The sequence below is a fragment of the Ornithodoros turicata genome, chromosome 5 (genome assembly GCF_037126465.1).
Source record: "Ornithodoros turicata isolate Travis chromosome 5, ASM3712646v1, whole genome shotgun sequence".
NCBI lineage: Eukaryota > Metazoa > Arthropoda > Arachnida > Ixodida > Argasidae > Ornithodoros > Ornithodoros turicata.
The window spans coordinates 55,061,554-55,079,881 of record NC_088205.1 but is presented as its reverse complement, the minus strand read 5'-3'; the positions used below and the strand labels follow the sequence as shown (position 1 = coordinate 55,079,881).

Here is an 18,328-nt window from a genome sequence, read left to right as displayed (position 1 = left end):
AAGTGAGACACGAGTATAACCTACAAATACATCTATGCCGACAGGTTACTTAACCCTCCAGGAACAAACTAGTAATTATAATATGCTGTGACAGCAAAGAAAAAGCAATGAGAAAAACTTGCAGCAAGCAAGAAATGAAAATATGCTGACAACATTTCTACAGGTCAGCGCACTGATGGGAAAGCATCCCTAATAGCATGCATGACGCAGATCGAGATCCAGTGGAGTATTTTCTATTGCATTTTCTCGGAGCACCCCATATCCTTGTGAATGGCCGACAGGTGGTATAACGGAATTTCCTGCAGAAATAAGGGTTTTCCGTCCAGTTTGCCGTTCAAGTAGCGCGTAAAGACCACACGGCGCTGCCGTGTACGTTGCCATGCACTTCGGTTTCTCGGATGTATGTAAAAGACACTTGCAGTACTTCGGTGTCAAGGCACAGTATTTCGAAATATTCGTTAGTTCTGATGCAATCGTCTGTCTGCTTTTCACACGCGTTCTCTACCTCTCGGCAGCAAAAACCGTAGTATCCATCCGTAGTATCCGTCTGTTTGCATTTCACACATGAACACCTGCACGACGAAAAAAACAGCGCTTGTTTCGGCTTACACAAGTGCTTCTCCCTGATACATGGAAATTTCACAAAGCAGTCCATGTTCACGGCACGGTGAGCTACTGCTGAGGACGAATGTGACTCCGATTAATCTCTGGACGAGGAATCTTCTGCTGCGAAGAACACACTTTCCAGCACGCTAACGCACGAACAACAGTTCTGTGTGAGCGACAGTTCACGAATGCGGAATTCCAGCGCACTCATGTTCAAGAGGTTCGACATTCTCGACGTAGAAAGTGGTCACAAATGCACACTGCCATTTTCGTTTTCGCCGGATTAGCGCCCGGAAGTGCACGTATTACATGCGTCCTCGACAGATGGCGCGGGGTCATGCAATTGTTGACAGACTGCTCGGTTTCCTACTAGGTCCCTGGACATGCAATTATGGAAAATTCGATTACAGAAAAACTACAGCGATTTCAGCGGAGTTCTTTGATATTTGAACTTTTGAAGGTTCAAGCTTTTCGCTGAACATAAAGTTTCGATAGGTTTATATTCACTTTTCGGTCCCTTTAATGCGGTTGTCATGACCAGTTCTGCAGGGTTCTGTTTTTGTAATATATTTGTTAGCATCAATATTTAAGTTCTGGTGGTAAAGAAGGAATAAGAGCTTCAGTTTAGCTATCTGCGGTCGTTTTGCCAACGGTTCTAGCTGTAGTTCGCTTAACATTGCTGTTACGGATGCAGTCCGACTGTAGTTAGACATTATAAATCTTGCTGCTGTCCGTTGTAGTTGCTCGATTTTGTTTGCTAGTTTTGCCATATATGGGTCCCAAATAAGACTGGCGTATTCTAATATATCTGGACAAGAGAGATAAGATATCTGGACAATGAGCCTTTGATTATCCAGAACGTGGAGCGACCTGATTTATTGCCTTCATTTGCTGCAGAAAAAAAGTTCCACTATACTCGAATGTATTAGCGACATCACAAAGAAAAGTCTCTGTCCGTCGAAGACAAGGCACACAGTTCGTCTCTGCAGAAAGGACGTTGGCGTTGCAGCAATTTGAGATCGCAAGACTGCGACAAAGAAGTGAAATGATATCGTTCCAGGCTCCGTGACGGCACTTCTGTACCTCGAAGTGAGGCGCTGGCTTTCCGCTTAAAACTTCATTGGTCTGACAGTGGAGGCTACGATCGCTGAACGTTCGGCACCTGATGGACTTGATCAGCGTGCGTTTGTGGCAGTTGTGCGGTCCAAAGCTGCACGGCGGGGGGAGATTAGCCTCATGACTGAATGATAAATAAATACTTTGTAGAGAAAAAAAGCTTGCGGATCATTCGACAATAACTGTGACTGAGAAATGTTACATCACTGAGAATAAGGTAACAGAAAGCTCTAGGAAAGTGAATCGCAAGGACAGGTCACACCACGATTCGTCCTATCGACTTCGAAGTACACTAACACTAGCTGGCCCACTCAAATATATTTCGAATGTTCATGGACCTTCTAAGACTGATATGGGGTAGTCTCGAAAACATTTATGACTTTGTTCTCCATACGACCCATGTATGCTCGCATGGATGAACTCGCAAGGTTTTTTTTTTTCGCTCCGTGTTAGCGCCGCGAAGCAACTGTGGCTATGAGCGTCGTGCAGATGTGGGCAGTTGGAGAGAGGACAGCAGGAAAGAGTGGGGGACAGGGGGTTTAGTATGCGTCCTGGGCCGACTTCAAGGGGAACTGTGCCGACATTCGTCTGGAAAGTCTTCGGAAAACCCAGTCAAAACCTCAGACAGCACAGCCGGTAGCAGAATTCGAACCCACCCCCAGTCTTCAGCATGACATTGGGTACCAGCAACGAGCGGGAAGCTTTAACCCGGTCCACCATGCCGCTGGTAAACTCGCAATGAATTACGTATTACATTTATTACGCAATTCAATGACTTCGAATAAGACAAAAGTAAACAGGGCGATGACAAATGTGCCAGCCTTGCTTCGCTCTCGTCTGTAACACTTCACTAACAGCGCATTGCAGTTTCGCTACTGCTTATGGAACAAGAGGAACAGTTTGGTAGGAAGGGCGACGATGTGCCTGCTTAAATATGGCAAAATATGTCTGCGACTTGATGGCACAGTACCGAACACAAGGTAGGAGAGGATAATTACATACTTACATTTGGCACGCCCTCTGTGATTGTGGTAGCCGTCGTCAGCATTTCTACCTCCTCCGTACTTCCGCACGGCCAACACACATGACACGCCACAGTAAATTGAATATCAAGCTGTAAGGACAACGCACGAGACAAATACATAGCAGGCGCTGTCTGGCCTGGTAAGAGACGTGAAACCCCTTCGGCCCTCCCCGGCCATGCCACTTTTGCTAACTTATAAAATCCAGACCCGTCTTGGAATACAACGCCATGGGAATATTATAATACACCAATACAGCCCGAGATATTAAACGCTGAAGTTGTGTTCCTGCGTACATATCCCTATACCTTCCATTGACTGGCAACACGAAATTCTCAATTTCTGGGGAACCGAGGGTATTGCACATAAATTGATGATTTCGCTTGGTATAGGCTCAAAATACCCTACTAAACTTATGTCTACCGGAATATTACCGTACCTTGAATAGTACTGCCGCTAGAACACTTTTCTGTAGTGCTTTTGACATTTTTGGGCACGATAGGACTGAGAACCTTATTGTGGAGGGGCTAATTATTTCATTCCCTTGGGGAGAGTAACGCCCCTGACGATGAAACTCCCCATTCATCATCTTAAAAATAAAGTTGTCTATAGTGCTAATCGCTAGTTTCACCGGCCGCGAGAGGGCGCAAGAGGTCGTTGTCCACTTATCCACGAAAGCTGGGGATGTTGCTTGCATACACCCAATGACTCACACCACGTACACATACGGACGTAAAACCACACAAGCCGCTTTATTTCCAGCTCATCGACTCACGACTAGCTGCATCACCATAAATATGGCAAGGTCGGGTGTCATAAGCTACACTTTGGGCAGCTCCTCCCTGCATCCGCTCAACAAAACGCGGTACCCGTCGTGAACTTTCAATTTGGCACATGTATTCGAACGTTTGGATATAAATCTCTGCGCTTTTAGTGCCCATTCTGTGATAATTTTGATTTTTTCATTGCTCTTTCAAGCGAAAAGGTCGATAGCGTGCGGGTCTCTGGCTACGAGCGCACGGTCGCGGGTGTGCCGCAGAAACAAAAAAAAAAAAAAAAAAAGAAAAAAAGAAAACGAAAGAAATGTATTTGTATGTATGGATTCTCAAGGTGTTCCTCTACAGTTGTGTATAAAGCACACCTTTCTAGCTTGATATTGCCACAACAAATTTACCCCATAAAGTATGTGCTTTTGTGGGATTTTCTCGACTCTACCGATTTTTTACGGCAACTAAATTTGAAGTGAGAGCAACAATTTTTTTTAATGTATGCCTGGTCAGCTCTTCACCTGCGGGATTTCGTTTGTCTAGGAAGCCTAGTTATTTTTATAAAAGTGTCAAACTTTGCTAGCTTTAGCGCTGTTTTCCGGCATGCCAGACACGCTCTCTTTGGCTACAGATCAATGACGCTCAAACATACGTAAGTAGAGAGCTCTTACGACGTGCTTGACAACTTTGAACTATGTATTTCGATGCGCTATGACGGTCACCGCATGCTACCAAAGTGAACATGGCTTTCCCTCCGGGCGCTAACTTTCGAGCCCTCTAGTGGCCGAATCCTTCAAAATTTGGGACTAATATTTCGTTTTCGATAGCCCCCTGCCACCACGATGCACCCTGATTTTTGTCACAAAAATCCGTGATGGTCGAGCAGCATCTCTGGATCACTTGACGTGGAATGCAAACTCGTAAAAAATAATTCGTGGCTTTACGTCGTGAGACTCGCGACGTAAAGCCACGAATTATTTTTATGAGATGTAGTGCATCATACGCTATCGCCTTTGTGTTGTGTACGTAAGGTGTAGCGTAGTGGTTCTGCGCAATACACGAAGCTTTCTTTATTATTTGCACGTGCGCAGAGCCCCCCAAAGCAATCCCTATACGATGCAGTAAAACTTAATATTGGTGAGTTTTAGTGCATTTAATTTCTTCTTTGGGGATCTCTTTAGCGTTATTGCTTCTGAAGATATTGGAAAAACTGCAGCGCAAGTTCAGACAATATGCTGTGACCACACGTGCTTATTTCTATGGATGAAGTAGACGCACGATGTATATTTGAGTGGCGAAGCTACGTGCGCATGACGTTCGAAAAGGACGAAAGGAATACGGGACTCAGTCAAAAACATCACGTCACAAGTGTTAGTCAGAGAAATATGCCTAGTCTTTGCTATAGCAAGCTAGGATTTTGTGAGACATCAAATAACCATCCCCTCGACACATCCCTTACAGGTGTTTTGTCACATACAGACGCGAGTGGCTGTATATCCTTGCGCACTGTTGATACATTATAGACATGGTGGTTGCCTCCGTGCAGTTTGTCTCCATTCTCTTCGTTCGCGCCCCTGAAAGGTTCCACATTATTCGCAATTCGAAAGCACGCAGTCCTTCTAATTACGGCGGTCGCTACACCAAACGTGCGGTTCCACTTCAGAATGCATAGAACGGGCGGCGTGGTGTCACGTCGGATACTACCATGACCGCCGCTGGCGGCGCTGTCGCGGGTCGCGACGGAGCCGGGCTCCCCCTTTTTGGTGTCGCACGGTTCCTATAGTATCGGCGGTTTTGCAATCTCGTCTGTTCGAGACCGACGCGGAGCACCTTTTGCCCTCGCAATATTGTTTCGTTGTTCCGAAACAGCATTGGTGTTGTATCGATTTCTGGAAACGATGTAGATTTTTGAGCCTCGCACCATAATTGCTACATTTCGCGTTGCATTCGCCGAACAAGTTCGAAGTCAAGAAAAAGATGGAATGAAAACGAGCACACGAAGCTCCTAACTATATAAACTACATCAAATAGCTAAAACACCAAACCACCTCATGGAATGGAACTATATCCGGATAATATAGGGTAATGACTTTGCTGAAGCAATTAAATTACGGACATGCGCTTCGGGACTTTCTCAGCCGTACACTTAAAGCGACAGACTGGGCACGAAGCGAAAGCAAAACCACCGTTGCATACTTGCTTGTGGTTCTCAAAGCCACCTTGCGATATATTTCAATTCAATTCGCATCCAGTTATTTGCAATTGAATTTTATAGCTGGCACCTTCGTTGCCTTGAATTAAATATAAGCATCTCGCATTTCTGTTGTCTCAGTCAAGGCACAGATCCGAGTCAACATTCGCTCACCGCGTTAAGCTTATGCCATGTCTCACAACAATAGTGTCTAATCACATTTATGTCGGTGGCACACCAGTATGAGTCCGTCACAGTGCGGTAGCTGATGCTTACGTCAGCGTAAAGCCGAAGCCGGACATGAACATGCCGCCATTTGTCTTGTTCATCTCAAAACCCAGCCGCGACACTCCGCTGGATGCAATCATCTTTTTTTTTTCTTTTTTTTTTATGGAATGGCGGATTGCCCAAATGGGTGAAAGCATCCGTGCATTGGTGGTAGCCAAGGTCGTGGGTTCGAGTCCTACCGCCGGCTGTGCTGTCTGAGGTTCTCTCTGCTTTATCCGGCAGACTTTTCTGACGAATGTCGCCACAGTTCCACCTGCAGTCGACCCATGGCTTATACTACCCCCGCCCACACACACACACGCACTCCTTCCTGCTGTCCTTTTTCCATCTGTCTACATGTATACGCCGCTCATACCTATAGGTGAGCGCGGGTGCGGGTATACCCGCATTTAGCCGCGGATACCCGCGCAGTTTTGCGATTTCCGGGTAAAAATTCAGCTTCACTGCGAGTTGTGGGTGAACTGCGGGCGTACCCGGCAATGCGTTCGCCGGTAGTGCAGGTAAACCCGCAGGCATCCTAACTTACTCATTAGTTGTCACATTGTCCCCAGTTTTCATCGGGAAATATACCAGCGAAAGTACACTGTTTCGAACTGAACTCGAACGTGGTCACTTGACGTTTCATCGGAGCACCATTGGTTTTTACTTATGCAGCAGACAGGTTCTACATCGGACATTAAGCGAAACAGCATGCGCTCGTGGAAATTCCCTTCGTTTCTTTCATTTGAACTCTGTCTGGCAACAGACGAGCTGATCATCTCCCAATATCGCGGTCAGCTTGGACTAGCTGTTATTGGACTAGTTATTGTCTCACGACCGTATGAAAAGCTCAGTACCAACCGTCATTATGGATGATATCGTTCTATTATCTGATTTCGCAGATTTTCTCATCGTTCGTTTCACAGTGATGCTGTCTGCGAGTAGAAATTGGGTGACGCTGTGGGATGTGGGTAAAATGCGGCTGGACCTGCACGGGCGTCCGCCGGTTTCGGGTACGGGTTCGAATTTACTTACCCGCACTCAGCTTTACTCATAGCCATAGTTTGGAAAGGGGACGTCGGGACAAATACACGCAAGAAGGCCATGAACCCTTCTTATATCGTGTGTACTAAACCAGGTCGTAAGTTGCGGCTTGAAGTGTGTCCGACCGGATTTTCTTCTCAATATACTCACAGTTAATTGTTCCCGGCGCTGAGTCAAAGCCAGTGGACAGCTTCCGACTGTACCTCCAAAGAGACGGAAACGTGCACCTGTCCCATCGTATGTTCAAGTACCGTTTTTCATGTCGAAATGCAGAGCAATGAGAAGTGCAAAAGGGTACGTATAGCGCTGACGATGTTATAAAGCACGCCATCTTCTCAAACTCATCATTGTGCGTCAGAGAAATAGCTTCACGTACCCTCTTGTCGACGTGCGCGAGTTTCATAATTACCTTGCAGTTCGCGTACTTCCTGGTGTTCGCTTTAAATTTTTCGCTTGGCTAATGAACCACCACGAGGCGGAACGTGCCTCATATACTCGTAATTGTCAAATTAGCACCTAATTGTTTTCCCGTTGAACTGCCACACTATTGCCGTGGTAGTTTCACGCGCAAAGGCGCTGGAATTCGGGTGTCACCCTCTGTGTCCGCCCTGGAATGCGCGTTAACACTAACTGGACGAAGCCCATTCGAGGGAAACCCGCCTGTTGTTTGTGACATGCAGGGCGCCTGGTTGAGGTCACAAAAAGAACATAGAGCCATAGACCTTCAATAACAGGGCAAAGATTAGCGCGCGCTTCTTTTATTCCTACCATCGTAAGAATAGTAAGTATAGTGCTTTGCACTGCGGTAGGCATGAAGAGGGACGTGTTGGCTTCAGCAACAACGCGCAGGTCATACGAACTTACCTCCAAGTAAATGCCGAGAAATTTTCACTGTCTTAAAGCCGCGTTGAGAAATAACACATCTTTTGTGAGTTAAATATATAAAAAAAAACGTGCCATGTGCTTTCGTGCAGAATATAAACAAACGTAGTTTAATAAACAGAAGTGAAATAAATTCTCAAATAAGTGAAATTTCGTTCTTTGCAATGTTTTCTCATCTGTACCGTAGATCATGTTTCGAGTCCCGTAAAATACGTCGTGTGTCGTGCATCCGTCAGTTTTACTGCTAGGTACTAACTGCTCTTGCGTCGTTAGCCTTCAATTGAACATCCTCTTCTTTGAGTTATTGCCCGGAGATCTGATTCATGTGTGACGATCTGGTAGTCACCATGGGGATTTCCAAGATTTTTCCCAGGGGTGGGGGCTATAGTGAGCCCGGGGAGGGGGCAGAGCGTGCAACCCCCTCACCTCTTTTCCTGGTGAGGGACGCTGTGGACGGTGCGAGTGTTGAGAGCTTCATACTATTATGATAGCTGAGAAAAATCATGACGCCCAAGCCATGAGCAACGAGTGCACAATTTTCACGAGTGACGTTGAAGCACCAGGGCGGGGGCCACGCCCCCTCCCCCTTGCACCCCTCTCGATACGCGAAAGGACCGGGAAGCATACTCTGAATGAGCGCATACAAAGGCACTTCTGCTGTCGCACACTTTCAAGGCCCTTCTCATTTTGTAATTGCGTAACCGGTGCAAGTAGTGTGCGGTGCGCTGCTCAAACACTACGTTGCTCCCAAAGTTCCCTTTCAAGAGCTTCTTTGCTGACAAGTGCTTGTGTGACATTGTGTCAACGCAATGTGTGGTCGACAACTTCGACTATGTAGGCCGTCTCGAGATGTCTTCGCGACTAACTGTTACGACGCGAGCATCTGCCTTATAGAATAAATTGAGTTGCTGTCGGCAGCAGGCGGTGGTGATGAAGTCCCCATGCTGCCAAAACGTAACAAAAGCCGTCTATTGGACGAGGCGCCAGAGTCGGAGAAAGAAGGGTGAGCACTGCAAGTTCGTCTTTTCGCGTCCACAAGAAAATAATTGTTAAAATCTATAGTGGTAGGATTGACCCAAAATTAAGCAACGGAATGACGATTAGTGTGTAATTTGGATTTGACGTAGAGAAGGTGCTTGGTGTGGAGCGCAGATATCCGCAAGTGAAACGACGCTTCTCACCTCGCCTTGGTGAGTTTGAGAGAAAGGCGCTGTGGCCTCTTAGGACTCAAAACAAGATCTCAAGGGAGTGATTAGTGATTATAGTTTTATTCCAACAGTGCGCTGCCAACACTCAACTGCAAAGATGTTTCTGAGCACGGTCAAAATGTGAAAGTTTGGCCAGTTACAGTTGTTGATAGAAAGTAACGAAAGAGCTGATGGACCGGAGCTTACGCAGACACTTTTATACTGTGCATTCAGACCATCTTAAGCAGACGCTAACTAAATGTACATATATATATATGATACTGAGAATAAAGATGACAAAAGGAAGAACTGAAGGAACTTTTCAGGAAGAACTGAAAAAGCTATTTTTATGAAACGGGAATTTCGCGTGGTCCAAGCCTGCACTCTTTGTATAAAGTTGTATAAAGCTAATAATAATAATTGGGTGTTTACGTCGCGAGACAACTGAGATCATGAGCGACGCCACAGCGGTCGGTCTGTGGATTGTTTTTGCCCACCTGAGGGTTCTTTAACGTGCGATGAAAGCTCATCACACGGCACCCCGTATTTAACGTCCCTCGCGGAAGACGGCGTGTCTAAGCAACTTGTACCCTGCTGTATAAAGCTGTGTTCAAGTGTACAATTTGCATTATGCAAACATTTGTAAATGTCTTTGTTTCCTCCTATGTGTATACATTTGGGTTGTGAAGGTTGCTGCTGTACTGCTTTGGAGTCGGGGCCTTGCCAAGCTACATTGATAGCTTTTTGTCCCGCCTCCTCCACTTTGTGGAAATAAATAAATAAATAAAAATAAAATAAAATAAAAACAACAACAACTTTATTACGGGACGGTGGCTGGGGAGTTTCTTCGCCGGGGGCGATACTCTACCCCATTGCTGGTGGTGATGCGGGGAATGAAATAATGAGCCCCTTTACCATAAGGATCGAAGTCCTGTGGTGTCCAGAAAGGTGAAGAGAGCCTTGAGGGCAGAGCGTTGGTGTGCTGGATGTGGCCAGGGACCAAGCAATTTTGTGAGAGAGAGGGGACGGGAGTCTAGCTCGTTGAGGGATGCGGAGAGTACGGTTCGGGAAGCACAAAGATGACGATGATTATTTAAGTACTTATTATAATAAGTTAATTGAAGTACCAGAAAATCTGAAGCATATTGAGTTATGTGCAAGTAAAACTAGTTTTATATAACTATTTTTCTATTTTATATGTATTTACTCTGTTCTATCAAGGAATATAACGATTGCAACAGCCATGGCTCCAGAGTCCAGAGCAGCGATAAGCCTGATTTGTAAGGAAAGCAGATAGCGAAGACAAGCTTTGTACTTATGACGTGAATCAGTCTTCCAGGCTTCCCGGATCTTTATAGAACGCGGAAAACACACTTGCTTGCATAACAATCCCAAAACAAACAAAGGTGTGAACGTTTGTTTTGTGATGTTGTGCAACCAAGCGTGTTTTCTTCGTTCTATAAAGTAACATGATCCCTGGCTTCTGGTCTACTTTCAGGCTTCCCAGAGTATTGCTGTCTTCGTGGCTTGCAACCCTAAGCTTTTAATTCCATTACTGAAGTTTATTTTTGTACATTGTTAACTGATACTCATCGGGCGCTATATTCATTGTGTATCCTGGAAAACTATTCATGCACTTATAGTATATAGGAGGAGGCAGCTACCATGGTAACGTATACGCCTCGCACCTTCCCATGAAGAGATGCGCGCGTCGTCTGGATAGCGAGGACGACACTCTCGCAGTACAAGTACCATAACTTCAGAACGTGGGGTCGCACTGGCATAGGACATGGCCTGGTATACTCATAATGCCCGCATCGTCAACACGATTCTACCAAAAGTGGGAGGATTGTTTCACAGCCGTTAAGTGATCGCTCATTTCCCACATCTATTTCATAGGTGAAATAATGGAGCTTTCTCACAACGCTTCTGCGCATGCTCCGTGACCCTGACGGCGCCGGAGAGAGTTCACTTCATTTCAATGGATGACGCTGAGATGCCACCGGTCGTGTTTTGGCGTGCGCCGAACGTGTTTCGCTGGACAGCCGCTAGGATACGACGCGAGTGTGAAAAAGGTTCATTGCAATTGAATTCAACAGAGAAAGGTAGGGACGAAACACACAAAAGTTGGATGTACATTCCGTGCGTTTTCCTTCATCAAAAGATGTTGTAAGGACTGCCTGATTGATTAACCAGGAAAAAAACGTACGTTTGTACCTTGTATCGGAGAGATTCGCAGCATGGAGGCCATATCTGTTGCGACAAGGCCATAAGGAACACGACATAAACTCTCGTAAGACACGCTGATCAGGCGTGACAAAAAGCAGTCCTTCACTTGCGAGTGGAATTTCGCGGACAACGCCGACAATTTAAACATATCGTATATGGGAACACAGGACCATGCGCACACTGACAGAACGATTAAAGGATTGTGACAATGGAAAAAGCTAAAAGGTTATTGGCATTAGTTTTTGTGTTTCAAATATTCATTGTTGTACAAGCACAAAGGAAAGCGCATTTCATATACATGTTTTTGTGGCAGACGAACTCTATTATTAAACAAGAAGGAGAAAAAAAAAAGAAACATTGTTAGTGACAAAAAAGAGGACAAGTCGAGCGTCCTCTACACAGCTTTCTATTTGCTTTGCTTTATGTTTGTACCCCGACCGGGCACAAACACTCTTTCTACTCTTTCTGCACCACTCAATCTCAGTCACCCGAAACCAAAGCAAAATAACGGGCAAAACAACACCGTTTCTGTGCGCGAGGAACGGACCAAGGACATGAACGGTGTAACAAGCAACACAAGAACGAAACGCAGCGAGCTTCTGCAACACTAAATATTGAGCTCGGAGCAACATCCGAGCAGCGAAAAAGCGAAAAGTCACACGTGGCGCCGTTCCCAGCAGAGAAAAGTCGTCGTGTGGTGGGAATCCATCAGTGGCTGTTTCTTACGGGCCGCGAAACACTCCGTCATTGGAACGTCCCTGGTTCATTTGGCGCCCTTTTCCCTTTGCGCGATCCATAAACGCCTTTATGTATGCCCTGTCATTTCTTCTGCCAAAGACATTTCTACATTATGTATGCTTACACCCGTCCGGTCGATCGAACGGCGACGACGTCTTCCTCCCGCCGAATGCCCCTATACCATGTCTTGTGTAGTACCCATAATGTATGTCTTTCTTTTCGTCGTATTTGTGGCTCTTGACATGTTTAACAACCGTTGTGCGATTTGTGCGCGCGTTTGCATCGCTGAATCGCGTGAGGATTGCTGGGTCTTCGCCGTTCGTTGTTGTCCGTACATTGTTCTTTATCTGCCGCCGACTTCATCGGCAAAAAATGGAACTTGTGCAAACGCTATACGCTCGAGGAATGTCATCAAGGAATGTCACAGATGTATATCTTCTACGAACAGTACATACTCATTGGACGCTCACTGAGATTCATTCAGGTTCACTGAACTGATGTACTCTTACAAAAAATATGGTCCCATACGCTAGTATTCCTTAGAGTGAATATTCGTATTGACTGGCTCACTAAGCTACTAAGACAGTATGTAGCTGTCCCGGGACGCTAAGCGTATGGAAGCTTGTGGGTGGTGGTGGGGGGTCATGTTTGGGGAAGGGGAGGGCAGCCTGCTCAGGGGTGGCGGCTCCGTGCGTGAACAAAGGGGACGGCGAAATGGGAACGGTGATAGAGAAAGGGGAAATACGATGGTGGAACAGGAAAGGGAAGGGTGTGCTGTACCACTTGCTTTGCGATTCGGACAGTCCAGCAGAAACTACTCATCACAGAAAACATGCGGGGACACCCAGTAGCCTTCATTGCGATGCTCAGAGTACGAACGGTAACCGGTGGGATGACTGGCAAAGTTACCCCATTTTGCCTGGTGTCTGGAGCGCCAACAATTCGCGACATTTCTTTCTCTTTCTACCCCAAATCACGATCAAAAACCGGAATTTGTTTCCTGTACATCAGACTACAATCGTAATGTGGGCCCCTCGGCACACTTTCACATCGGTGGATACTTTACCACCAGGGATTTCCCTACACCCCCCTCAGGGGGGTGTACACACTCCCTGCATTTTTGCAACCCCCCCCCCCCCCCCTGAAATTTCTCAGGTGACCCCAACCAACTCGGCCACCAGCACGTTCTAGCTGGTAGTGAGTCCGGCGCAGCGAATTACATCATGTTCTGTCAAACTTGGGCTGTAGGACCACAGCCATGCAGATGATCGTAGCATGCACTTCTCTAAGATCATTTGAAAGTGACTGTTCAATATGCATATATTGCGCGCACATACGAGCAAAAATGCGTGCGGGCACGCAAACTCAATGTCGATCATGAAGAACCATTTTCGCCCAACTCAATCAAGCGAGGTATTCTGCTTTTTTCGTCTAAGGTTTTCACCGTTGGTTGCCAGGTATTCATTGAGCTTCGTGAGACAAGGTGCTAGTCTTTTTTCTTTGTCGGTCGTGCCATTATGTATCTTAATGTTGAAATGTAGTTCATAATGAATCTGTATTCTAATGTATTGTGTTCTAACATGTGCAAATAAAACGGGAAAGCTGTGCAGATATGTCAGCGTTGTGCCACGATTCTTCCCGTGTCTAAGAAAAATTCCGTAAGCGGAACCTTCACCAAGAATACCCCCCCCCCTTGAAAGCTCGGCACCCCCCCCCCAGCAATGCATTTCTGTGGAAATCACTGTTTACCACGATTATACAATGTACATATGATTCAGAGCCTGTAGCCTCAGAAAACAGGAAATTAAACACACAAGATAGTTAGGGAACAATGAGAAAGTTTGCTTCGCAGCATGAAATTAACTGAATACAGACGCAAATAAGTGATAGTAACAAGCATGTGTTGTGAAAGTTTACTTCTGCTTTGTGTTGCAGTCGTTCCTTTTGCATCAATAAACACGAAACGGTAGGAACATTCAGTCGCACGGCATCACGTCGATCGTGTTGCTCGCTTCATAAGTGTAATGACCTTGAGTCAAGTCGGAGTAGCAACCAACACTACTTTATTCCCAAGCAGAATACGCGTCCGATCAGTTCCAGAACCAGCACACAAGAACGAGAGCTCGCGCTGCTGTGCTCGCATTGTACAGTCAAGCGCAGTATCTTTGAACATACACAACAGTCCTCCCCACCTATTTCGAGACCACCACACCGTAGAAGTCCGGCCTCTTTCTAGCTCGCTCAGAGCGTCGCAGGCCCGATCCACCAGGATCTACTAATGGGTTTCCTGTTGTCTCCGGCGATGCTGTATTGTCTGTGCTCGGCGTAGGATTTGGGGTTGGAAATAACCACCATTCACTGCTGGCGTCGTCGTGGCTCTTGCAACTTGCCTGACATCTGCGCATCTGGTTTGCATGCGCCGTCCTCGCGTTGTAACTTGAAAGTGCAGTTGCCCTCGACGCCAACCACCGTGGCAGGTAGCCATTTGTGGTTACCCCTGTAGCTACGTACAAACACCTTGTCACCAGCTTTGAATCTTCGCTCTAGTGACTGGTCAGCTTCCTCCGTCAACTGCCGTCTTGGCCGGACATCGCTTAGCAAGGTCCTCAGGCTACGGTTCATGAGCAGTTGCGCCGGAGATCTTGTGCTGTCCGCGCATGGTCGCATAGTGTTGTACGTAATGGGAACAACAGACGTGATAGACGACAGTCCGCATCGTCGCGTCGTAGTTGGCGAAGCTTGTTTTTTACGTTTTGCACCATACGTTCTGCGACGCCATTCGACTGCGGATGGTATGGCGGAGAGAACATGTGTCTGATCGAGTTCCTTCTTAGGAAGTCGGCCGTCTCGGATGAAGTGAAAGACGTGCCATTGTCGGTAACCACGACATCGGGCAATCCGTGGATCGCAAACACACGGCGAAGATGACGGATCAGTTCGGCCGCCGACATCGACGACACAGGAATCACTTCCGGCCATCTCGAGAAAGTATCGACGATCGCCAAGAACGCGCGCCCTTGAAAAGGCCCTGCATAATCCAGATGCAGCCTTTGCCAAGGCTTCTGCGGCGGCAGCCACGGGTGTGAAGTCTCTCTCGGTGGCATATTCCGCGTTAATTGGCACGGGGTGCACCGACCGATCATGCTCTCAATGTCAGCATTGATCCCCGGCCACCATACAAAGCTTCTGGCCATTGCTTTCGTGCGTACCATCCCTGCTTAGCCTGAATGCACTGTCTTGGCGAAATTGCTTGTTGCATTTGCCGATGTGGGTGCAGGAGACCAAGCAACGGCTTGTGATCTGTGTATATCACAAATTTGTGTCCGTAGAGGTATTGCCTAAACTTGGTCACTCCAAATATGATTGCCAAAGCCTCCCTGTCGATCTGCGCGTAGTTGCGCTCACTTGGGTGTAATGTCCTGGAAGCGAAGGCAATGGGCGTCTCGCACCGGTTGTCATCAACGTGGGCAACCACCGCACCTATCCCATATGGAGATGCATCGCACGCCAGAACTAACTCCTTCCCCAGCTCGTAGTGGCACAGTAACATTTCAGAGCTTAACCCCCTTTTTAAGTTTCCAAAAGCTTGTCTGTGTTCCCTTGGCCAGCTCCACTTTGAATCCTTGTCCAGAAGGCGATGTAAAGGTTCTAGTAAAGTAGCCTTGTTCCGGATAAAACGGTCGTAAAAGTTAACAAGTCCCAGGAAAGCCTGGAGCTCTCTCTTGTCTTTCGGCTCCCTGGCATCGTGGACTGCTTTCACTTTCTCAGCACACGGGCGAATACCCTCGGCGCTGATGTGGAACCCCAAGAAGCTCAGCGAGGACATTGAAAACTTGCATTTCTTGCCGTTTAGCCGAAGTCCTGCACGTTGCAGTCGTTCTAGCACAAGCTGGACTCTCTGGTCATGCTCCTGAACAGTCTTCCCAGTAATGATGATGTCATCAAGAAAAGCTGCAACGCCAGGAACACCGTGTAGTACCATCCCAATGAAGCGTTGAAATATCCCTGGAGCAGCGGACACTCCAAATGGCAAGCGTTTTACTTTGAAAAGCCCCAGTGGCGTATTCAACGTCAAGAGCGACGATGACTCTTCGTCTACTGGCAGCTGTAGATAAGCCTGTTCCAGATCAAGCTTCGTAAATAACACCTCATTGGCCAGGACAGCGAACATCTCTGTGGATGTGGGCAATAGATGCTTGTCTGGTTGGCTTACGGTATTCACCGTGCATCTGTAGTCTCCGCAGATGCGGATCGTTCCGTCCCGCTTGTGAACCGGTACAATTGGCGTAGCCCATTTTGAGAACGCGACCGGCTCAAGGACTCCTTCCGTGACCATCTTCTGGATAGCCAACGACACTTTGTCGCGCATGGCAAATGGAATCGGGCGGCATTTCTTGAAAACAGGTGTAGCATCCTTCTCGATGTCGATCGTGACTGGTGGCCCTGTGAACTTCCCCAGTCCTCCTTCGAACACCGGGTTGCGTAACCAAACATGGTCTTTATCAAGCATCGCATGAACTCCTTGAACCTCAATTCCCAAGTCTCTGAACCAGGAGAGCCCGAGTAAACACGGGCCGTCGCCAGGTGCTACCAGCACCGACTGTCGAGTGCTGATGCTGTTGTACTGCACCTCAACGTCAAGATTGCCTAGGATGGGTACTTGTTGCTGAGACCAAGTCAGAAGAACCGTTGATGACATCTGAAGCGGTGGTGGACGGCTCAAAAGCTTCCGTTACACCGTCTCGCTGAGGCCGGAAGGTCCGGCCCCAGAGTCAACCTCCATGGTCAATGGTGCTCCGTCCAGTCTAAGTTTGACCATGATAGGGTCAGCGTCCCCTGTCTTGCCTTGTCGGTCCATGTGGTACATCGAACTTGTCACCTCGTCCAGGACGTCGTCCTCGATGTGGTTAAGCGGTCCTGGGAGAGGAACTCCCGTTGCTGACTTCTGTTTCTCAAAGCACACACACTCCAGGTGTCCTTTATTTCTGCAGAAGTTGCAGACCGCATTCTTGAAGCGGCACGATTGATTCCTTCCTCCGCAACGGTTACAGCCATTCTTTTGGGGTTCACGACGCTGTTCCTTGGAGAGGTGTCGCTTTTTAACTTTTCCAGTGGCCTGATTCGAAACGTAGTGAAGCTCTTTCGCTGCGTCTTTAATCTCCGAGACGTTCTTGTTGGCGGCTTCAGCGGCCAGCGCAATCTCCAAGGCCGACTTCAGCGTGAGCTTGGAATCAGCAAATAACCGTTTCTGGAGAGACCAGACGGCCGCGCAACATATTGTCCAAGTCCGTGAAGTTGCAGAATTCACTTAGCTTCCGAATTTCAGCCATGTACTTCGTGATACTCTCCCCTTCTTGCTGGTCCCTTTTATGGAAGTGGAATCGCAGAAGGATCTCCGACGGCTGTGGAGCAAAATGTTCAGTCAGGGCATTGTGGACCTCCTGGTAGGAGCATTCGGCCAGTTTTCGAGGAAGCGACAACGACCGAACCAAGCGGTAGGTCTCGGATCCACACAAAGTCAAGAAAACTGACTTGCGTCGACCGGCATCCGATATTCCGTTTGCCTCGAAGTACAAGTTTATCCTTTCCAAGTAGCACTCCCAGCCGTCCGACATGTTGGGATCGAAGGGCTCGATGTGTCCTTGGTATCCCATAGCCGATGGAACTGACTGTCCCGTCGCGTCGCCTGAAGCTCCGGTAGGCATTGCCTGTAGCACACAAGAACGAGAGCTCGCGCTGCTGTGCTCGCATTGTACAGTCAAGCGCGGTATCTTTGAACATACACAACAATAAGCAAAAAAGGGGCAGCAGAACCTATAACAGAATATATATATATATAATATAAAAAAGCGAAAAGAGAGGAACAGTCTAACAATTCTGTTTTGCTAGAAAAAAAGGAAAGAGCGAAGCGAAACAATTATAGAAGAATTAAGCGCGAAAAGACGAGATAATAGAAGGAGACACAGGCACAACGAGCGCGTCTGTGTCTCCTTCCATCGTCTCGTCTTTACGCGCTTAATTGTTCTGTACTCATGTACCAACTAGCCCAACAGTCCACGCTTCTCAGACACAATTATCATTACTTTCTCATCGGGGGAAGATAATGCTATTCGTCTATAGTAACGGTTCGTATGTGGTGAGCACATATTCTTTTCGTGCCATCGCATTCTTCAGTGCCCCACCCTCACCCTCAACGCATTAACCTCATCTTTCTTTTTTAGAGTCATCTTTTGCTTTAATCTATCTCATCCTTCTTTCACCGTTTGTTAGTCATCTTTT

The 18,328-nt window shown here is 47.2% G+C and overlaps 2 protein-coding genes across 4 annotated transcripts in view; both read right to left on the bottom strand.

Moving 5' to 3' along the window:
* LOC135394478 (fat-like cadherin-related tumor suppressor homolog) overlaps window positions 1-18,328 on the bottom strand; it is a 637,639-nt gene that overhangs the window by 340,051 nt on the left and 279,260 nt on the right. The gene's annotated exons all lie outside the window — the stretch shown is intronic.
* LOC135395867 (uncharacterized) lies at window positions 16,782-17,754 on the bottom strand. The gene is made up of 2 exons (XM_064626955.1): window positions 17,308-17,754; window positions 16,782-17,261 (listed from the first exon to the last, which is right to left on the bottom strand). Exons 1-2 carry the CDS (start codon window positions 17,752-17,754, stop codon window positions 16,782-16,784), a joined length of 927 nt encoding a protein of 308 aa, XP_064483025.1.